A 19,030-nucleotide genomic window follows, 5' to 3' on the forward strand; every position below is an offset into this window, starting at 1 on the left:
AATCCCTAAACAGAGAAATATTTAGATCTGTGAGATGACTTGAACCTAAATTAAAGTCATGAGCACATCCCTGCCTCTGTGTAAAGAGAAGATTCTTCTGCAGGGACAATTTCAGTATACTCCTTAGACCTGGACCATGATGGGCTGTTCTGTTTTGTGTTTAAATGACCTGTAAACTTGTGTGCAGAGAACTTGCTGTGTGAGTTATTGTAATGATGTTTTTGTTAGTTATGCTATAAACATCTTTAGTGACTGGACATAAATGTAGTTTGAGGTCAGTTTTGCTTTAGGGAGAAAGTGTAACCCATGTAAAGAAAGGAATTATTGATATGCAGGGGTCCAGGGTGGACAGAAGCAAGCAAACTCTTGGCTTGCTTAAATCATTTGACTTCAAGTCTCTAACTTTTTAATTATACTCTAGAAAACTAGCAGCCCGTGAGGCTTTCAGGAAAGCACAACCCACAGGTGCTGACTCTGCAAAAGAACGGTCTTATTTGTGCCACTGATTCATCCCCTACTTCCACCCCTTTTCTCAGGGTCTGAAGAGAAGCAAGTTACCTCACTTGCTTCCTCCTCCTGTCCCAGGGTTAAGGGCAGTGAGGATTTATTTGTAGAACTGCCCTTGTGGGCTGTGGAGAGGTCCCCACCTCTAGCTTGCCTTCTCTGACCAGTTATGCTGGTTTAGCAAATAGTAAACAGATGCTATCCTTGAAGCAGTGATAGGTTCTCTACTGAGTTTCATATACAAATGTGTCTAAGATATCTCTTATCAAAAACAGAACTACAGTTTTAACAGTCTTCCCCAAAATATAATGTCGTTGTATCACATGGCTTTTCACCAAACTTCTACAACTTTTTTAGATCTACTGGGTGTAGCCAAAAGTCTTGGCTAAGGCTTTAAACTTTACTAAGGCTTTTGGGACACCATGTGGAATACACCATTTCCTAGGTAACACAGTCCAAATGATGTTGGAAAAAACTTCTTTTTTTTTCTCCTTAGTATATATACACCAGAGCTGCTTCAGTGTTCTTGGTTTTAGAACGGTTTGTTCATTTGTTTAAACACAGTATGTGGATTTAGAAGAATGGAAGTGGGTGAGACAGTTCTGGAAGTATTTAATAAGCAAATACCTTAGCCCCTTTCATTTTGGTACAAAGCTGTGAACTCCATGAAACTTTGTAAAGGAAAGAAGTAAAGCAAATACTGAGAGGAAAATAAAACTTAAATACTTTGAATAATTGGCTCTGTCAACTTAATTGGCGCCCAAATATTTGTTTATAACCAAGTTAGCTGCTTTTCTGTGCTTATAGTCTCATAGGGTCAGAAGGAAGCCCTTGATTGCCATTCAGAAGGAAACTCAGAGGCTGTCTAATCGAACCTCAGTTGAAATAAAAAATTCCATCCACAACGTCCCTAATAAGTGGTCATTCAGCCTTCACTTAAAACACTTTGGGGGATTCAGGTAACCCCTCTGTTCTTAGACAGTTCTTATGCAAATTTTTACTTGACATGAGGTCTTCCTTCCTAAAATTTCCATCTTTTGGGGTCCTAGTTTTCCCTTTGAAGAAAGAATGGAAAAGTGAGGAAATAAATCAAGATGCAGCCTGCAAAGTTGGATTGGGGTGGACATGGATTCTAAATCACTTTAGGAGGGGAAAAAATGTAGAGATTATACAGATTTCCTAGGGGTGTACCTTAGACTATCTGGGAATTCTGAGATTCTATAGATTGGCTTCATTGTTAAAATCCCAAATCAGGATCTTCTCTGGCCAGGTGTAGTCTGTATGGCAAATCACAGTGGTTTAATTGACAAAAGCATCAGTCTTATTAATAGGATTACAACCTCTCTATAAGTCTGCACTTTTGGATCTTAACACAGCTGTGTGCATTTGAGTGTTTTCTCCAGTCACATTTGAATGAGTTACTATCTCATACTGGTGGGGGCCAGTATAGTGACTCTTTTATAATCCAGACTCTTCAACTGTTCTCTTTCACATATACTCCTGTACCTGGGAAAGTGTCTACCAGTTTTGGCTTTTTAACTGATCATTTCTCCAAAGGGACTGATTTGTAAAATTTGATCTTTTCAATATATTTTCTAAATCAAAATCTTCTTGGGCCCTGTTGTGTTTCCTGTTCTGAGATTCAGGAGATCTGGACCCTAGGATTGTTTTGGCCCCAGCTTGGTCCTTCATGAGAATCTGAAAGGAGTCAAAAAAGTCCACACAAGATAGCCAGACACATGCCTTTTATTAATTGGGAACTCTTATTGGGACCACAACCAGTCAGTCACCTGTGACAATCCAACAAGGAATTGCCCTGATCTACCTTTCCTCTGTATAAATCCAGAACAGATACAATTCTGAAATAAAACTAAGGCAGAACCAAGGGCTGGGATGAAGGGAAGGAGTCTAGGAGGCACTTCATGCTTAATGTCCACCAACATGTCAACAATGAAGGACTTTTTCTTTAATTTAACCAGCAAAGGACAATGTTGCACAAATACCCCAGGAGGTATTTCTTTCCCCTTCTTCAACCCTGGTCTGGTTTTGAACTAGTTATAGTTTCCTAGTAGTAATTAATTATAGCATGTCTCACCCTTCCCAGAAGTCCATTCTAATCTGGAGATTTGGGGGCAGTCCAAAGACAAATCTTGGGAGCCATGGCAGCTCAAATCCTTGCTCTAGTACCTAATTATAATTAGCCTTTTAGGTGTCTGGACTTATCTCTCCACTAAAAATCTTGCCCCATGGCTAACTGCAACTGTATGAAGTTGGCTGAGATTTGCTTCACTGTAGTGCTTTCTGGGATATTGTCACTGCTTTTGTAGGGAAGAGAAGTTATATCTCTGCTCACCCCTTAGCATGGAGACTAAGGTTAGTTGGGGAGCAGCCTGAGGGCAGATGAAGTGAATAATGAAACCAGAAAATCCTGAGACTGGCTGGGAGCACAGAATGACAGGGAAGAGAACCACCATGGGAAACACAAGGCTGGTAGAGGCGCCGCTTGTTTCTTAGAAGTGGCTCTAGCTTCTGTGGTTGATGTGAGTGGTTCGTAATGTTTAATTTTAGTTGAGTTGAGGGAGGCTCTGTTCAGGCATACATTGTAAGCTGCAGCCACTGAAAGAAGAAAAGCCAAGGTGAGGCTAAAAATGGAAATAAAATGTGAAGCCCCAAATCCCACCTTCCTAAGGCAAACAGCCCAGGGTGCAACAGTTGGAGACAAGCAACAGCTTATGAATGCTTCCTGTAGTCTTTCTTGTCTTCTCCCATTCTGCTGGGGAAAAGGGCTCTATAGATCCCTCCAAACCAGTGCCTCAGAGGTCAGGGCTTTTGTCCCCAAACTTCTCACTGCTATTACCCAATCAAGAGACAAAAGTCCATCCTAAGACACTTTCCCTTAAGGGCTCTTTTCTCCACAGAATCCCCAAATTGTGTGTAATAATGTTGCAATCAAGGTGAGTCGAGCCACTTTGCTGTGATTCCCACTTGCACACCTTGTAACAAGAGTTAAGGGCTGCCCGGACCTTTACCTCGAGAACATTGAGTTTAATGATGCCATCCCCATCCTTGTCAAAGGCTTGGAAAGCCCCTGTGTGAAGGAACACAAGATAAAGACCAAACAGAGATTAGGCTGCCCCCTCCTGTCCCAGCCTAAGGGGAGTGAGATGTGTTAGGGCCAGCTCATTTGCTTTAGGACAGACTATGAAAATCTTTCCCAAACCCCCCACCCCATCCCCATTAATTAAAGAGGGAAAACCATCTTCCTTCAACTCTGCCTGTAAAATAAGGAGCTGATAGGCCAAACCACTGTTTTCCTACTTAATTTTTTTCCTTATGCTTTTACTTTTTGTCTTAGCAACGACTCTAGGACCAAAGGGCAAGAGCGAGGCAAATGAAGTTGTGACTCTTCCAGGGTCACACAGCCAGGAGGCATCTGAGACGGGTCTTCCCTACTCTAGGCCTGACTATCCACTGAGCCACCAACTGTCCCCTGCTTCCCCACTTACTGAACATGCCCTCCAGCCGTACAAAGCAGCAGATGAAGCTGTCAAAATTGATGTTCATGTGCTTGTCTGCGTAGCGCATGGTAATAATGTCGTAGAGCTGACTGTTGAGGTGGAAGCCTGGGGGAGAGAAGGGGGTGGGGGGGGTTAAGTCCATCCTTGGGTGTTTGGGCCCCCCAGGCCTGTCTCCACTCACACCCTCGTCCACCCAGGCCAGGCACCTGCGTCATTCACGGCATTACGCATTTCATAGCTGTTGATGGTGCCGGAGTGGTCTGTGTCATAGTGTTTGAAGATTTTCTGTCCAAAGAAAATTTGGAAATAGAAAGGATCATTTATAGCATTTATTAAGGACCTTGTGTGTGCAGAGCACTGTGTTATGTGTTGAGAGAGATGGAAAACAGGATTGTGTACTCCCTGCCATCATGGAGCTTATGTGGTGGAAGGAGGCCTGGACTTGGAATCAGAGAACCCAAGTTCTGGTTCTGGCTCTGCCATTTAATTAGCTGAGGAACCTTGGCCAAGTCGACCAGAACTTTAGTTGTTCTTTGTTTTTTTAACATAGAATACTGATATAGTCACAGGATTGTTGTGAGGGAAGGACTTGGTAACTGTTTTGTTTTTAAAACCCTTATCTTCTGTCTTAGTAAAATTGATACCAAGTCTTGATTCCAAGACAAAAAAAGCAGTAAGGGTTAGGCAATTGGGGTTAAGTGACTTGTCCAGGGTCACACAGCTAGGAAGTAACTGAGATCAAATTTGAAGCCAGGATCTCTCATCTCCAAGCCTGGTTTGCAATCCACTGAGCCACCTAGCTACCCTGTTGGTAACCTTTAATGCACTATATAACTGAACATTGACTGGGGAGAAGGAGGGGGCACATAAAAGAAATGACATACTCTTAGTACACTAGCTCAAATAAATTAATAAACATTTATTACACCCATTGGTTCCAGGGCATTCATTTTTTTTTTCTGGGTTATCCATGTATTATCACACAAGAAATATTTCCATATTGTTGTTTTTTTTTAAAACCCTTATACTTCAGTGTATTGTCTCATAGGTGGAAGATTGGTAAGGGTGGGCAATGGGGTCAAGTGACTTGCCCAGGGTCACACAGCTGGGAAGTGGCTGAGGCCAGGTTTGAACCTAGGACCTCCTGTCTCTAGGCCTGACTCTCACTCCACTGAGCTACCCAGCTGCTCCATATATTGTTTGTTTTTGTAAGTGAATAATCTCATAAAACCAAAACCCCAAATCATATACCCAAATAAACAAGGGATAAATCATAACGTTTTTCATCTGCATTTCCACTCCCAACAATTCTTCTCTAGAGGTGGATAGCATTCTTTTTCTTAAGTTCCTCAGAATTGTTCCAGGGCACTCATGATGAAGTATGCTACCCATTCAACAGAGAAGTAATAGATTCAGGGTGTGGAATGAAACATTTGTTTTTGGACTCGGCAGTTGCGGGAATTTGTTTTGCTTAACTGCATATTTGTTATAGAGTGTTTCAAATTTCCTTCCCACCTCCCAGTGGTGAAGGGCAAGGGAAGGAGTGAAAATAGATTTTTGTTAAATGGAAAAAACAAACCTGTACAAAGGTATTGGTTCCGAGGAAGAAAAGCAGTGGGGCCAGACAATGGGGACTAAGTGACTTGCCTAGAATCATACTTCTAGGAGGTGTTGTCTGAGGCTGGATTTGAACTCTGGACCTCCTGTCTCTAGGCTTGGTTCTCAATCCACTGAGCCACCTACTTTCCTCTAACTCAAGCATTTATTAAGCACTTAGTATGTGCTAGGGGATGCAAAGACAAAAAGTCAGGCAGTCCCTGCCCTCCAGAAGCTTACTACTTTCCAGCTGGGGAGAAAGATCTGTCTGAGGATGGACTGGGAAAGCCATCTGGCAAAGTGTGACTTTTCGGTTCAGATTTAAAGAACAGGGAGGAACTCCCCAGAAGAGCGAGGGAGGACTTCTAAGGATGAGGCATGAGTTATACAGAGCAGCTCAGCTTGATGGGATGAACAAGCAAGTGGCTGAGCACAGTATGACTGGCTGAAGCTCCATCCCTCCTCACACCATCTCATGCATTCTGTAATACCCCACCTCATGCCGTTTTATTAGTTCTACCCACCTCACCTGTCCCTCCTCCCCATCCCATTCTGTCCTTCCCACCTGCCAGCTCTTGATCTTCTTCCAGAGGTGGTGGAATTCCTGCAGGTTCAGCCGCCCAGAACCATCTGTCTGGAGCAAAGTGGTCAGGACCACACGACCAAGTCCCCCAGCCATTAGGGGTGGGCAGAGAAAGAAGGGAGGCCTACAGAGGAGTTTCTGCACAGAACCTCCTTTCCAGTGACCTCCTCTGCTGGAAGGGGGAAGAGCCAGTCCCCTTGTTTGTTGATCATCCTCCCCATTCTCAAGGAATGAGCCATCCAAACCTCAGCTTTTAAGGTGGCCATAGTGGGTTCCTACTATGTGACAAAGGAAACCTGAAGTGATACTAATTTGCTTGATTTGAAGGCTTAGTGACCTAGTAACCAGAAGCTCATCCTGGGTAACTACTGCATGAATTACCAGCTTTACTAGGTCACTCATTAGATGACTAGGGTCTATATTAGGTGTTTTGTTTTTTAAAACCCTTACCTTCTAAGACAGAAGGAGCAGTAAGGGCTAGGCAATGGGGTTAAGTGACTTGCCCAGGGTCACGCAGCTAAGAAATGTTTTAAGGCCAAATTTGAACCCAGGACCTCCCGTCTCTAGGCCTGGCTCTCTATCCACTGAGCCACCAAGCTGCCCCCTATATTAGGTCTTTACAAGAGCTTAAACTCAGATTCAGCCTCCTTTAGCTAGGTCCCACCCACTATTCCCCTGAGTCCAGGGGGCCACATGGTGGGGAGATGTTTAGCAGATGAAAGGATACATCCATTAGGGCAATCATGCTTCGGCAGGACTCCAGGGTGAATCCCTCTATCTTCAAGTCTTTATCTGGGGAAAGGAATGACAAGAAGTGAGGATGATGATGTCATTTCCATTCTTCTAGGGAGCCTTTCCTCCCATCCTTCTGGTTGCTCTAAAAAGCCAGATCTCCCTTACTTTGGATAATGAGGTATTCAAGTTACTCACGTTTGTTCACCACTGTGTTGAGAACATTCTTGAGTTCATCAGCACAAATTTCCATGTCCTAAGGAGAAATGGAGAGAAGGAGGATTCTCGTGGAAACAATGCCTAATTTTTTTTTTTACAACAGTTACATAAATATGGAACAAGTACAATTGTGTCTTCCTTCTCTGGCTCCTTTATAAAAAATGGCACTTTTGGATGCCAGAGGGGAAGCAAGAGACTTAACTGAGATTGGTGTCACGAAGTCCAGACACATCAGAGGAAAGGGTGAGCCCCTCAGACCTTCACTCCAATTCTAAAATGGATTGGATAGCCCAATGACCTCTTCCTTTTACCTAAAGTAACTAGCATCTGAGCAGTTTATCTGACTATTAACAGTGGGTTTAACAAACATTTATTGAGCACTTGAAATGTGAGAGGCACAGGAAATATAAAAATGACAATTCCTGCCCTCAGAATTTATAGGCTAAGAGTAGGGGATTTGGCATGCACACCAAATAGAGGGTACATTAAGCAAACAAGAAAGGCAGGAAGGGTCTAAGTTGTGATAAGCAATTGATATTTGATCCTAGAAGTAATAGGAAGTCACTGGAGTTTATTGACCTTGGAGGTGGTGTAATAACTGTGCTATAGGAAAACCACTTTGGCAGTTGTATAGAGGATAGATTAAAAGGGGGTGGTATTTAAGGCAGAGAGACTGACTAATTAGGAGGCTGATGCAATCACCCAGGTGAGAGGTGATGATGGTTTTTATTAAGAAGATATGGTTAGGTCCAGGTAGGTGGCTCAGTAGATTGAGAGCCAGGCCTAGAGACGAGAGTTCCTGGGTTCAAATTTGGCCTTAAAACACTTAGCTGTGTGACCCTGGGCAAGTCACTTAACCCCCATTGCCCAGCCCTTACCACTCTTCTGCCTTGGAACCAATACACAGTATTGATTCTAAGACAAAAGGTAAAGAATACTTTTTTTTTAAATGATGATAAGGCTGTGTGAGTGGACAGGAGAGAGCTACTCCAGAGATATTATAAAGATACAGTAAGATTTAGCATCTGTTTGGCTATATAGGATGGAAAAAGAGTGAAAGTTAAGGATGATATAGAAATTATGAACTTGAATCACAGGGACAGAATGTGGTTTCCTTAACAGAAATTGGGAAGTTCAGAAGGGGGGGGTAGGTTTGTAGGGAAGATAGTATTGTTTGTGAACATGTTACGGTTAAGATGTCCATGGGACATCTAGTTTGAAATGTACAGTAGAGTCAATATGACGCAAATAGAACTCGGGAGGAAGACTAGGGTTGACTCTATAGATCTATGAATCATCTATTCAAAGATGATAATTAAAGTCATGAGAGATCACCCAATGAAAGAATATCAAAAGGAAAGGAAAGAAGGACCCAAGACAGAACCCTGGGGTCACAAATATAGCAAAAAAGTCCGACTGGTCAGACACATGGGAGCATCAAGGGGAAACAGTACCACAAAAACCCAGAGAGGAAAAGAGCACCCAGACAAGTTGATCAAGAAGGATGAGGATTGAAAAATCTTTTCAGCTTTGGCAATTAAGAGATCACTGGTTCTTTTGGAGAGAGTAAGTTCAGTTGAATGATGATGTTAGACACCAGATTGCAGAGAATTTGGAAGACAAAGAGTTTAGCCAAGAAAGGGAGACTAGATATTAAATGATACCTAGCAGAGGTGGTAGAATCTAGTGAGTTTTTTAAAGATGGAGAGTTTTATATTTGTAGTCAGCTGGGAAGGAGCCAGTGGTTAGGGAGAGATTGACAATGAATGAGTAGGAGATGATAATGGAGGCAATTTGCTGAAGAAGGTGGGAGGAAATGGGTTGACACATGTAGTGGAGCTAGCTTGGGAAAGGAGCAGGACCATCTTCAGCAGGTGAGATAGTGGAAGATAATCTGAGAGGAACAGGAGATGAGAAAGGGAAAAGAAGGACCTTTTAGTAAATGAAATTTCAGTTAATTTTTTTGGTGAAGTATGAGACATGGTTCTCAGCTGAGAGTGGGGGGAAGGAGCGTCATGGAAAATTTGAGGAAAGGAGTAAAAGCTTGGAATGGTTCTTGAAAGGAGTGCAATAGAGAATTCAAGAAGGGAAAGGATTATTTTGCTGCAGTGAGGGCACAGTTGGGATTAGATAAAATAAATTTGTATTGGTCTGGCTATTTGACAGAGGAAATATATAACTTCTGGTGTTTGCTGGAGTTCCATTCTTATGATGAGGAATAAAAGATCTAGGTATGAGTATGAACATATTAATATCTATTTAGAATGGGGAAAAACTCCAATGATTCTTTTGCTTCTTGGATCAAATATTCTCTGTTTAGCTTTTCAAGTCCTTTATAATATGGCCCCCTTATCATTCATTCCTCCTTTTCCTGCATTCTTTGGTTCATTAAAACCTCCATCTCCAGATTGCACTTTTCTACCTACTTTCCCCTATGAGATAGGACTACAGTCCTCCATCTCACTCATCTCTATATCTTAGAACTTCTTATTTCCTTCAGAACTCTGCCCAAGTGATTTTGAAGCCTTTCTCGGTCCTCCCAACTACTAGTGTCTTCTTCTCCCAACCCCTGTCTCCTAAGAAAAATTACCATATTTTTTTTTTACCATGTCAATTTTTGTAGATATCAAAAAATGTCTATTTTTGTACATGGCAGCAGGTGGGTAACACAATGCATAGTGAGCTGGACTTGAAATCAGGAAAATTCATCTTCTCAAGTTCTAGTCTGGCTTCAGACACTTACTAGCTGTGGGATCCTGGATGAATCACTTAACCCTATATGCCTTATATAAGTGTCTGAGGCCAGATTAGAACTTACTAGAAAGAAATGGCAATCTACTCTGTGTCTTTGTCAAGAAAACCCCAAATGGGAACGTTGGAGAGTTGGAGACAACAAAGATGACCGAACAATGATTTTTGTCTTCTCTTTACCCAATAGGATATAACCTCTTTGAGGGTAGGTTCTGTTTAATTTTTGTTTTTTAATTCTCAATGCCTAGCACAGTGCCCGGCACATGCTAAGCACCCAAAACTTGATTGATTGAATGAATGAATGGAAGCCCAAGATCACAAGTGTTTGTATAGTACTCAGTCCAATCAATAGAAAATTGTTTAATGTATTTGTAAATGTGTGTGTGTATATGCATATTTATTTATATTTGATCCTAGAAGTAATAGGAAGTGCCTTGGTGTTTTTTTTTAAATAATGATGATGATGTGTTATTATGTCATTAATTTGAGGTAGCATGATACGTATAACCAAGATCAAATTACTTACATCTTGGGAAGGAGGAGGGAAGAAAGGGAGGGAGACATTTTGAATCTTATAAGTTGAGAAAAAGTTTGTGTAAAATTGTCATTACATGTAATTGGGAAAATAAAATTTGGGAATTGGGAAAATGAAAATAATTTTTAAAAATCTAAAGCAACATCCAGATGACACTGAGAAAGGTGGGAAAGTTGGGATATTCTTTGTGGAACTAGAGCGCTTTTGATTCTATTTATAAAGCTATTATAAAGTTCTCACTAAGATTCTGATTAACTTAGGATAGGGGAAGGAAAAGGAGTAATCTTCATGGTAGAGGCAGGAAGACAAGAACTCATATACCATCAGGCTGTTGTCTAGGCTCATTGAAGATTCCCCTCATCTAGACCCCTGGGAAAGAGATGGGGAAGAAGAGTGGAGTGAGAGCATCTATAGGACCTTTAGGGGTGGGTACTTCAGTAGGTACTCACATCACCCGCAATCTGTCGAAAAATATTCTTGAACTGCACCTGCTCCTCGGTCTCCCGGTCTGTGTTACCTGAAGTTGGCTGTAGGGGTACAAAAGAGAGTTCAAACAGGATGGGGAAAGCGGACAGGCCTCTAATGGTAAGCCAGGAAAGGAAAGGAAGGGCAGGCTCTTTCTGGCCCAAAGGAGACTGTCAGTTCAGCATGGCTTTCCACTACCAGCCAAGAAGCAATATTATCTTTTCCTTCTCATTACTCCTTGCTCTGAATATTCTTTGATGGCCCAGGGAGAGTTTTACAGCCTCACTGCATAAGGTAGTAAGCATCCTTCTCTTGATTCTTGGCAGGGCTTGTGAGAGTTTCTGGTCCATTTCCATCTGTTTAGGAGTAAAGACTAGGCAGAACCCTTTCTCCTCCTCTTCACCCTTCTAGCCGTCACCATCTAGCTCAAGAAGACCTGAATTCAAATCCTGCCTCAGACACTAAATAGCTGGCTGACTGACTTCATCTCCCCTGGTCTGCTTCCTCGTCTCATGAAGGGATTAAGTTCTAAGGCCCCTTCCAGCTCTAAATCTATGATCCTGTGATTCCACAAGGGAGGAATAGCTCTGCCAACAAGGTCTTCTTGATCCCCTTTCAGCCACAGAAATGTGCAGAAATGTTCTATCCTTCTGTTAGGGCCCCTTTCTGCACCACCTCCATCTGGGCAAAAAAGGAAACTTCCACGCAATGTTCCCGAGTCTTCTTCAGGGACAAAAGAGACAAGTCCAAACTATCTCAGGCTAGAAGATCCTCCAACACCCAGCTCCTGTAGGATAATGCTCACTGAGCAACTGACTTTTTTTTTTTTTTCCTTCAGGACCTCTCTAGCAAATTATACATAATTGATCCTTATTCCTGCAACCCCTTACCCAACTCCTGCTTTTAGTAGATCTCTCTGTAACCTGCAGGACCCACTGTCTTGTGTTCTTCTCTCCCTTTGCTTCTCTTTAGTTCCACATTTTCTTGGGCTCAGAACCTGATCCTAAAAGGCAGGAGACAATACCCCAAACTCTGTTTCCTTTCCCTCTTCCTCAGACCCCCTTGTTTCTTATTGGGCTGTCTGACTGATGAGTGAGAATGTTTTCATACGCAGCTCTTCTTGGACAAGGCCAGGAGATAGCAGCTAATCCATTAGACCCTTAGCTCCAAAGCATGAATTTCCCAACCATTTCCCCTCAATCCCTTGATGGGGGAACAGTTCCCCCAATTGTTCCCCTAAGAACAATTCCCTTGATGGCTCAGGAAATGGATGGAGGTGGGGGAAAGGGCTGGCAGAGGAAGATGCCCTGTGATGATGAACCAAAGCTGCTGGTTATTAAAGAGAATCCCTACCCTGGAACCCCACACTTCATGCCCCGGCCACCTCACAGGCCTCCCCCATTGTTCCACATGCTCCAGAAACCTGAGTTGGTTTCTCTGGCTTATCCTTGCCCTCCTGAGACTCATGGTCCACACCCAGCTCCTTGTTGCTGTTTGCTCTGTCAGACACGAAGATGATGGGCTAGAGAGAGGAAGGAAGATGTTGGAAAGGGGAAAGGTAGCAAGCATTAGAGACTTCAGGGGACACTGGGAAGAAGACTCATTTCCAGGCTTCCTCAGTTGTTCCTGCGCTAAGCAGAAGCTGTCTCCTGCCAAGTAGCAGCAGAGCAGAGATTAAGTGCGGTAGAGATTAAATCGAGAAGTAAATGGAGGCAAGGGAGCACGGCACTGAAAAGCACAGAGCCTGAGGACTCTGTCCCAGGTGACCTCGGGAAACCCTTCCTTTCAGGGTCTGTTTAATGGCTTATGGAGACAGAGAGGGGACCCCTGAGTCCATCTAGTTCAATCTATGCTTATAGTCAGGGGTGTGCAGGAGCTGATTTGTACCAGCTGGGCAATTATTAAATTTTTTGTATATTTGCCCCATGGAAATTGGCAAAAATTACAAATCAAGGCTTGATATATTGTTTTGTTGATTGTCTATAGACTTAAGAAAGTGATGGAGCAAATAATGTTGATTAAACTTGTCTAGTGCATACATGTTTTAATTGGAGAGCTGATTGTCAAGACATTTACCGGCATACCTTGCTTATACTTAATGAAGTCTTTTCTATATCCCTACCAAATGGTCATCTAGCCTTTTTTTTTTTTTTTTAACTTATATTCTGTCTTAGAATACATACTAAGTAATGGGTCTGAGGCAGAAAAGCAGTAAGGGCTAGGCACCTGGAGTTAAGTGACTTACTCAGGGTCATACAGTCAGGAAATGTCTGAGGTCAAATTTGAACCGAAGTCCTGACTCAGTTGTTCTGCCCGATGTGCTACCCAGCTACCCTTTAGCCACTTCTTGAAGAATTCTGGTAAAGGGGATCCTGCCACCTCCTGAGGTAGCCCGAGTCACCTCCAGGCAAATATAATTTGGAGGTTTCTCTAAACATCATGGCCTAAACCAATTTCTACATCTACCTCTTTGCCTATTTTGCCTTTTGGGGCTGGGCACAAGTCTAATTTCTCTTTAATATGCAAAGACTAATATGTTCCAAAGTGTTTCTAGGCTAAACAACTCTATGGCACGGTCTTTAGTACTCTCTTCACCCTGGTAGCTCTCCTCTGTGTAATGTCCTTCGTAAAATAGCATCCAGAACTAAACATGATATACTTAAACCAGCAGTTCTTAAGCTCTCTGGACCCCTTTATATTCTTAAAATGAATGAGGACCCCAAAATGCTTTTGTTTATGTGTATTACATCTAGCAATTTTTACTGTATTGGAAATTTAAATGGATAAAATGTTTAAATAATTAAATAATTTTTTTCCCCTAAAAATCCTTACCGTCTGTCTTGGGACTCAGATTGGATATCAGTTCCAAGGCAGAAAAGTGATAAGGCCTTGGCAGTGGGGGTTAAGTGACTTGCCCAGGGTCACACAGCTAGGATGTGTCTGAGGTCGGATTTGAACCCAGGATCTCCCATCTCCAAGCCCGGCTCTCTATTCACTGAGACACCCTGCTGCCCCTATCCATTTTTTTTAATAGTAAGGCTTATAATGCACATCTCCTTTTTATCCTATATATAGCTTACTTTGTATATATTTGTTTATATCATTAGACTGTAAGCTCCTTGAGGGCAGGGACTGTCTTTTGCCTCTGTTTTTATCCTTAGGGATATCCCCAGTGCCTGGCACATAGGAAATATTTAATAAATGTTTATTGATTGATCAATTGGTATATATGCACATATGTAATTTTTTTTGCTAAAATATATTTTTGTAAGAAAGAATTCAGTTAAACATTTCTTTATTACTATTGTTTAACTTGAGACGACCATTTAATTCAACTGTTTCATTTCACAAATTAGGTTACATGATTTTTTGGGGTTCAGTAACCTCATATGGAAAATGAGGCTCTTATTTGGCTTGTGTAAAGTTCTAAGACCAGTAAGTTTTGGGTTTTTCTATACCTTCAAAGGACAGTAATGGCAGTTTCCAGCCACTGTTATTAGTCTCTTATATCTTGGCTTCTGGGAGGGAAAAGGCCATGTCATAGATTTGTTCAGGTGAATGCCCAGCACTTTTATGAAGCCCTGTCTCTGTCTCTTTCTCTGTCTCTCTCAATAAAACCCCTTATCTTCTGTCTTAGAATTGATACTAAATGTTCCAAGGCAGAAGAGTGGTAAGGACTAGGCAAATGGGGTTAAGTGATTTGTCCAGGGTCATAGCTAGAGTGTTTGAGACCAGATTTGAACCCAGGATCTCCTGTCTTCAGGCTTGGCTCTCTATCCACTGAGTCACCTAGCTGCCTCTACCCTAATCTTTAAGTGACTCCCTATCACTCAATTTTTATTTCTTTTACTCTATCTTTGGGAAGAAGAGGAGGAGGATTGGGAAATAAATATTCCTGAGGTGCTTAAAGAACTGGTCCTGCTCTATCTGCTGGGAAAGGTCTAGGCACCATATTGGCAAACTTCCAGCACGTGTGCTGGAGTGGGCTGCTCTCCTCCCCCTCTCCATCACACCTGAGGACATTTCTGACATGACCTGCTCCTCTGCCCAACAACCCAATGGGAGCGCTTCCTCCCTCCTGTCTGGGGTAAGGCAGTGGGGCTCACATGTGGCATGAGGGCTGCAGTTTGGGCACTTGGTCTTTAAAAGGTTCGCCATCTCTGGTCTAGGATATAGCCATTTGTAGGAATGGTGTGATCATAGCAAGGATGAAGCTTCACCCTCAGAGTCTAGCTGTGGGGTATTGGTTTTTCACTTTATAAAATCCTGGTTTTAACTTGAGGTTTAATTTTTAAACTTTCAAACTTAAAAAAAAAGGTAATAACTATTTCAATATAATTAGTTTCCTTTTTAACCCTATTTTTTTATTTTAGGCATTTTGGATTTACTTATTTTATTTTAGATTTTAAAACCTTGTTTTGAAAACAGAGCCAGAAGTTTCCCTAGATTGCCAATGGAGCCCATGACACAGTTTTAAGAGCTCCTGTTCTAGGGGGAGAGTATTAGTTTCCTGAAAGAACATTTACCTGGGGGCCTTTTTCTTTTGCCTGAAAAAGGCTGCCAGAATTATCATATTTCTTGTCTTTCCAATGGGTGGAGGAGAGTGGGGTGGGAGGGAGAGATTTTGGAACTGAAAATAAAAATAAATAAAAGGTCACTAAAATGCCCTGCACCCTTTGGGCTCCTGTCCCTCTCTGACTGTCCTAGTAGAAGTTCTCTTTCCCCACTGTCCTCGGAAGTGGGGCATAGACAGCTAGATACCAGTAGGCTTCCTGTGTCCGTTCTTGGGCATCCTATGCAGGGAAAGACATGAGTATCCCTCTGACAACTCACACAGCACTCAGACCCTCCCAAATTCCTCCCACTCCACTTAAAAGCCATGAAGTGCATGCTTAGAGAGGATCTGGGAAGCTACTAATCATTAATTCATTCATCTACTATGGGCAAAGCGTTATTATGTTAGGCAATTAAGTGAACCGTTAAGTGAAGCATCCTCCAGGGGAGCAGCCATGGAAGAACTGTGAAGAGCATTAGCAGCAGCCACCCAATCCCCTGCTCTGGATGTGGGATTGCACAGGAAGGAACAAACACCTGCTCTAGCCATCACAGCACACCTACATGCTGTCTACCTCCGGTAGCCTCTGCCCTGTCACACCCACCTTGTTCTTTTTCTTTTTCTGTACAAAGAAAGAAACATCAAGTGCAGAATGAGTGAAAGCAGGTTCACAGAGAGCCCACTGGCCTGCCTGTCATTCTTTTCTGTGATTCATGAAGCCAAGCCATAACTCAGCAGTCCAGGACTAGATCACAAAAGGCAAGAAACTGAGCCATAATAAGAGCCAAGGAAGTGAGCATACAGTGAGAGAGGAGGAGAATACATCTCCCATCTTCCTCTCCTCTCCTCTCTTTCCATTTCCTTCCTTCCTTCCTTCCTAACTTCCCTTCCTCCCTCTCTTCCTCTTTCATGATTAAAATTATCTTGAGATACTGATTTTTGGGGTAAGAATAGAAGTTTATTGATTATTTCAGAATTGGTTAGGTCAGCATCATAACCAATAAAGTGATACAGGTCTCTGTGGCTTGCAACTAGGAACAACTTGAGCTGGGTCAGGCAGTCTAATAAATAGATTTTTAGGAGCTTGTCATTCAGCCCCTTCCTTGACCATCCCGAGACATCTTTAATTGGTGATAGCTAATTAAGAGGTGGTCTATCAGTCTATCACCCCTCCCCATCCCCACAGGTAGATAGGTCACCGTAGGCTAGAAAAGGATCCTTGTCTCCTTCCTTTATTAACAAAATTCTGTTAAAAAGGAAGCTATTCCTCAGTATTTCCAAGGACAAAGAAAATACAAAAAGTAGTGGACTAGATGGTCTCTCTAATTTAGATTACAGAATATAGGAATACACAGTAATTCTCCCTAATATATAGCAATTAAAATAGTATATGAAAAATAAATTCTCACCTATCTTAGATTCAATACTGCTTCAAGGGAGAAGAGCAGAAATGGCTAGGCAATGGGGCGTAAGTGATTTGCCCAGGGTCACACAGCTAGGAAATGTCTGAGGCTAGATTTGAACCCAGGACCTCCCATTTCCAAGCCTGGCTGCTTATCCACTGAGCCACCTAGCTGCCTGCTACCACCTCCCGCCTTGTTTCTAACAAGGGTGGTAATGGTATAGTTTATAGTAACCTCTTCGATTAATCATGGCTAGGGAATATAAAGTCAAGTCACTTAAATTTTCTGTGCTTTAGTTTCCTCATCTATAAAATGAGAATTGAATTAGACACCTCCCAAGTTCCTTTCCAGCTCTAAATTTGTGATCTTTGATCTGCTAATCCTGGATTTTCTGGCTAATAAAATTTTCTTTAATTAAAAGTTGCCTTCTACATTGTGTACTGATTACCAGTTTTCAAAGGCTTAAAATGCATGTAATCCTCTATCTCTACTGAGCAGAATTTGCAAGATCAAAGGCTTAGAACCCAAGGTCAAACAGAAGTAAACAGGGCTAGGATTCTCTCAACACTGGTCAATCCCCAAAGTGTTCCATTGTCACATAAGAATGAGGAACAACAGTTGTAGGCTTTGAATGAAGATTTTTGAGCAGGAGATGAACAATAAAAATTACATTTAAGAAAAACTAATTTGGAATTAGTAGTAGTAATGATAATACCTCACACTTATATACTGCTTTGGGGTCTCTGGAGCACGTTGCATACAGAATCAAATTTGATCCTTACAATATCCCTATGAAGTAGGCACTATGATTATTCTTTTTGTTTTCTACAGAGAGGTTAAGGTTAAGCTTATAAGTAGTAAATAACAGAAGAGAAATTTGAAATTGGGTCCTCTGGTACCAAATTCAGTCTTCACATTTCATCCTTAATATTTTGGTGTTATTTTATTTTTTTTAAACCTTCCCTCTTAGAATCAATACTGTGTATTGGTTCCAAGGCAGAAGAGCGGTAAGGGCTTGGCAATGGGGGTTAAGTGACTTGCCCAGGGTTATATGGCTAGGAAATATCTGAGGTCACATTTGAACTCAGGACCTTCTGTCTCAAGCCTGGATCTCAGTATATTGAGCCACCTTAGCTGCCCCACTTCTGTGTTATTTTCAAAGATGCCTTAGGACCTTGCAGTGTCTCATTGAGCATTGTGAATGTTAATTATTAATAGTTAATTAACTATGTAATAGTTAATTATCACTTTAACAGCAAAGTGCAGAAGTGCTGAGAAGGTGAATTCTGGTTACCAAGACCCTGGTTATCTGAGAGTTGACTATATTTTTATTGGTCAAGGTCACTCGCAACTAATCCCCGAATAGAGGCGGGATTTGCAAATCTGTAAGTAAAAATAACTTTGTCAAAGAAAGTCTTTCAGCAATGAATGAAGGAATTTAAAAACCCCAAAAGTTAAGGGATGAAGATAAAAAAAATAAGCAATTAATTGATAGTGATCTTGAAGACAAGTTAAAAAAAAGGGAGACCAAAGAAGAGATTCTCAGACTACAGAATGTTCTAGGATTCCTTTCTGGTTTCTTGCCCTTTAGCTCCATGGCAATCCCTTTGTTAGACCATGGATTTGGGAGAGAAGAGAAGTGTATATAGACCCAAACACAGTTCCAGTTGGTGGATATGACTTTGAGCCAATATCTTGGCAGAGGAGACAGAGAGGGGTGGGTGGGAAGGGAGACACCCATTTACATCAGTCCTGGGACTATCCAGACAAATGTGGCCCCATATAGTCTTTTTTTTTTTAAACCCTTAACTTCTGTGTATTGGCTCCTTGGTGGAAGAGTGGTAAGGGTGGGCAATGGAGGCCAAGTGACTTGCCCAGGGTCACATAGCTGGGAAGTGTCTGAGGTCGGATTTGAACCTAGGACCTCTCGTCTCTAGGCCTAACTCTCAATCCACTGAGCTACCCAGCTACCCCCATATAGTCTTACTCATAGGCTAGATGACCCCTTTTGTCCTAGGCTCCTCTCTTTACTCTCACCTTGGGCCTCTAGGATGTATAAGTGCACCCTATACAACAAGGCCATCTACCTGCGGAAATTCCAAACTTGGATTTTATGAAAGAGCTTTGTCTCCTAACCAATGCTTCCTACTGGTTGATATCTTGATTTCT

At 42.0% G+C, this 19,030-nt stretch overlaps 1 protein-coding gene across 3 annotated transcripts in view; it reads right to left on the minus strand.

The window, feature by feature from the left end:
- Positions 1 to 2,234: 2,234 nt before the first annotated feature.
- The window catches only part of CAPN3 (calpain 3), a 79,934-nt gene continuing 63,138 nt past the window's right edge, over positions 2,235 to 19,030 (minus strand). For 2 of the 3 annotated variants that reach the window (XM_044665107.1, XM_044665106.1), the window contains 10 exons: positions 16,063 to 16,080; positions 12,327 to 12,425; positions 10,888 to 10,965; positions 7,132 to 7,189; positions 6,929 to 6,993; positions 6,184 to 6,252; positions 4,229 to 4,307; positions 4,011 to 4,127; positions 3,534 to 3,592; positions 2,235 to 3,120 (listed from right to left, as the gene is read on the minus strand). In XM_044665107.1, coding sequence (XP_044521042.1) covers positions 3,094 to 3,120; positions 3,534 to 3,592; positions 4,011 to 4,127; positions 4,229 to 4,307; positions 6,184 to 6,252; positions 6,929 to 6,993; positions 7,132 to 7,189; positions 10,888 to 10,965; positions 12,327 to 12,425; positions 16,063 to 16,080 — 669 coding nt within the window. In that variant the 3' untranslated portion in view covers positions 2,235 to 3,093. Of the gene's footprint in view, positions 3,121 to 3,533; positions 3,593 to 4,010; positions 4,128 to 4,228; positions 4,308 to 6,183; positions 6,253 to 6,928; positions 6,994 to 7,131; positions 7,190 to 10,887; positions 10,966 to 12,287; positions 12,426 to 16,062; positions 16,081 to 19,030 lie in introns of all 3 variants that reach the window. The other variant, XM_044665105.1, reaches the window with a different exon arrangement.

The sequence above is a fragment of the Gracilinanus agilis genome, chromosome 2 (assembly GCF_016433145.1).
Source record: "Gracilinanus agilis isolate LMUSP501 chromosome 2, AgileGrace, whole genome shotgun sequence".
Classification (NCBI taxonomy): domain Eukaryota; kingdom Metazoa; phylum Chordata; class Mammalia; order Didelphimorphia; family Didelphidae; genus Gracilinanus; species Gracilinanus agilis.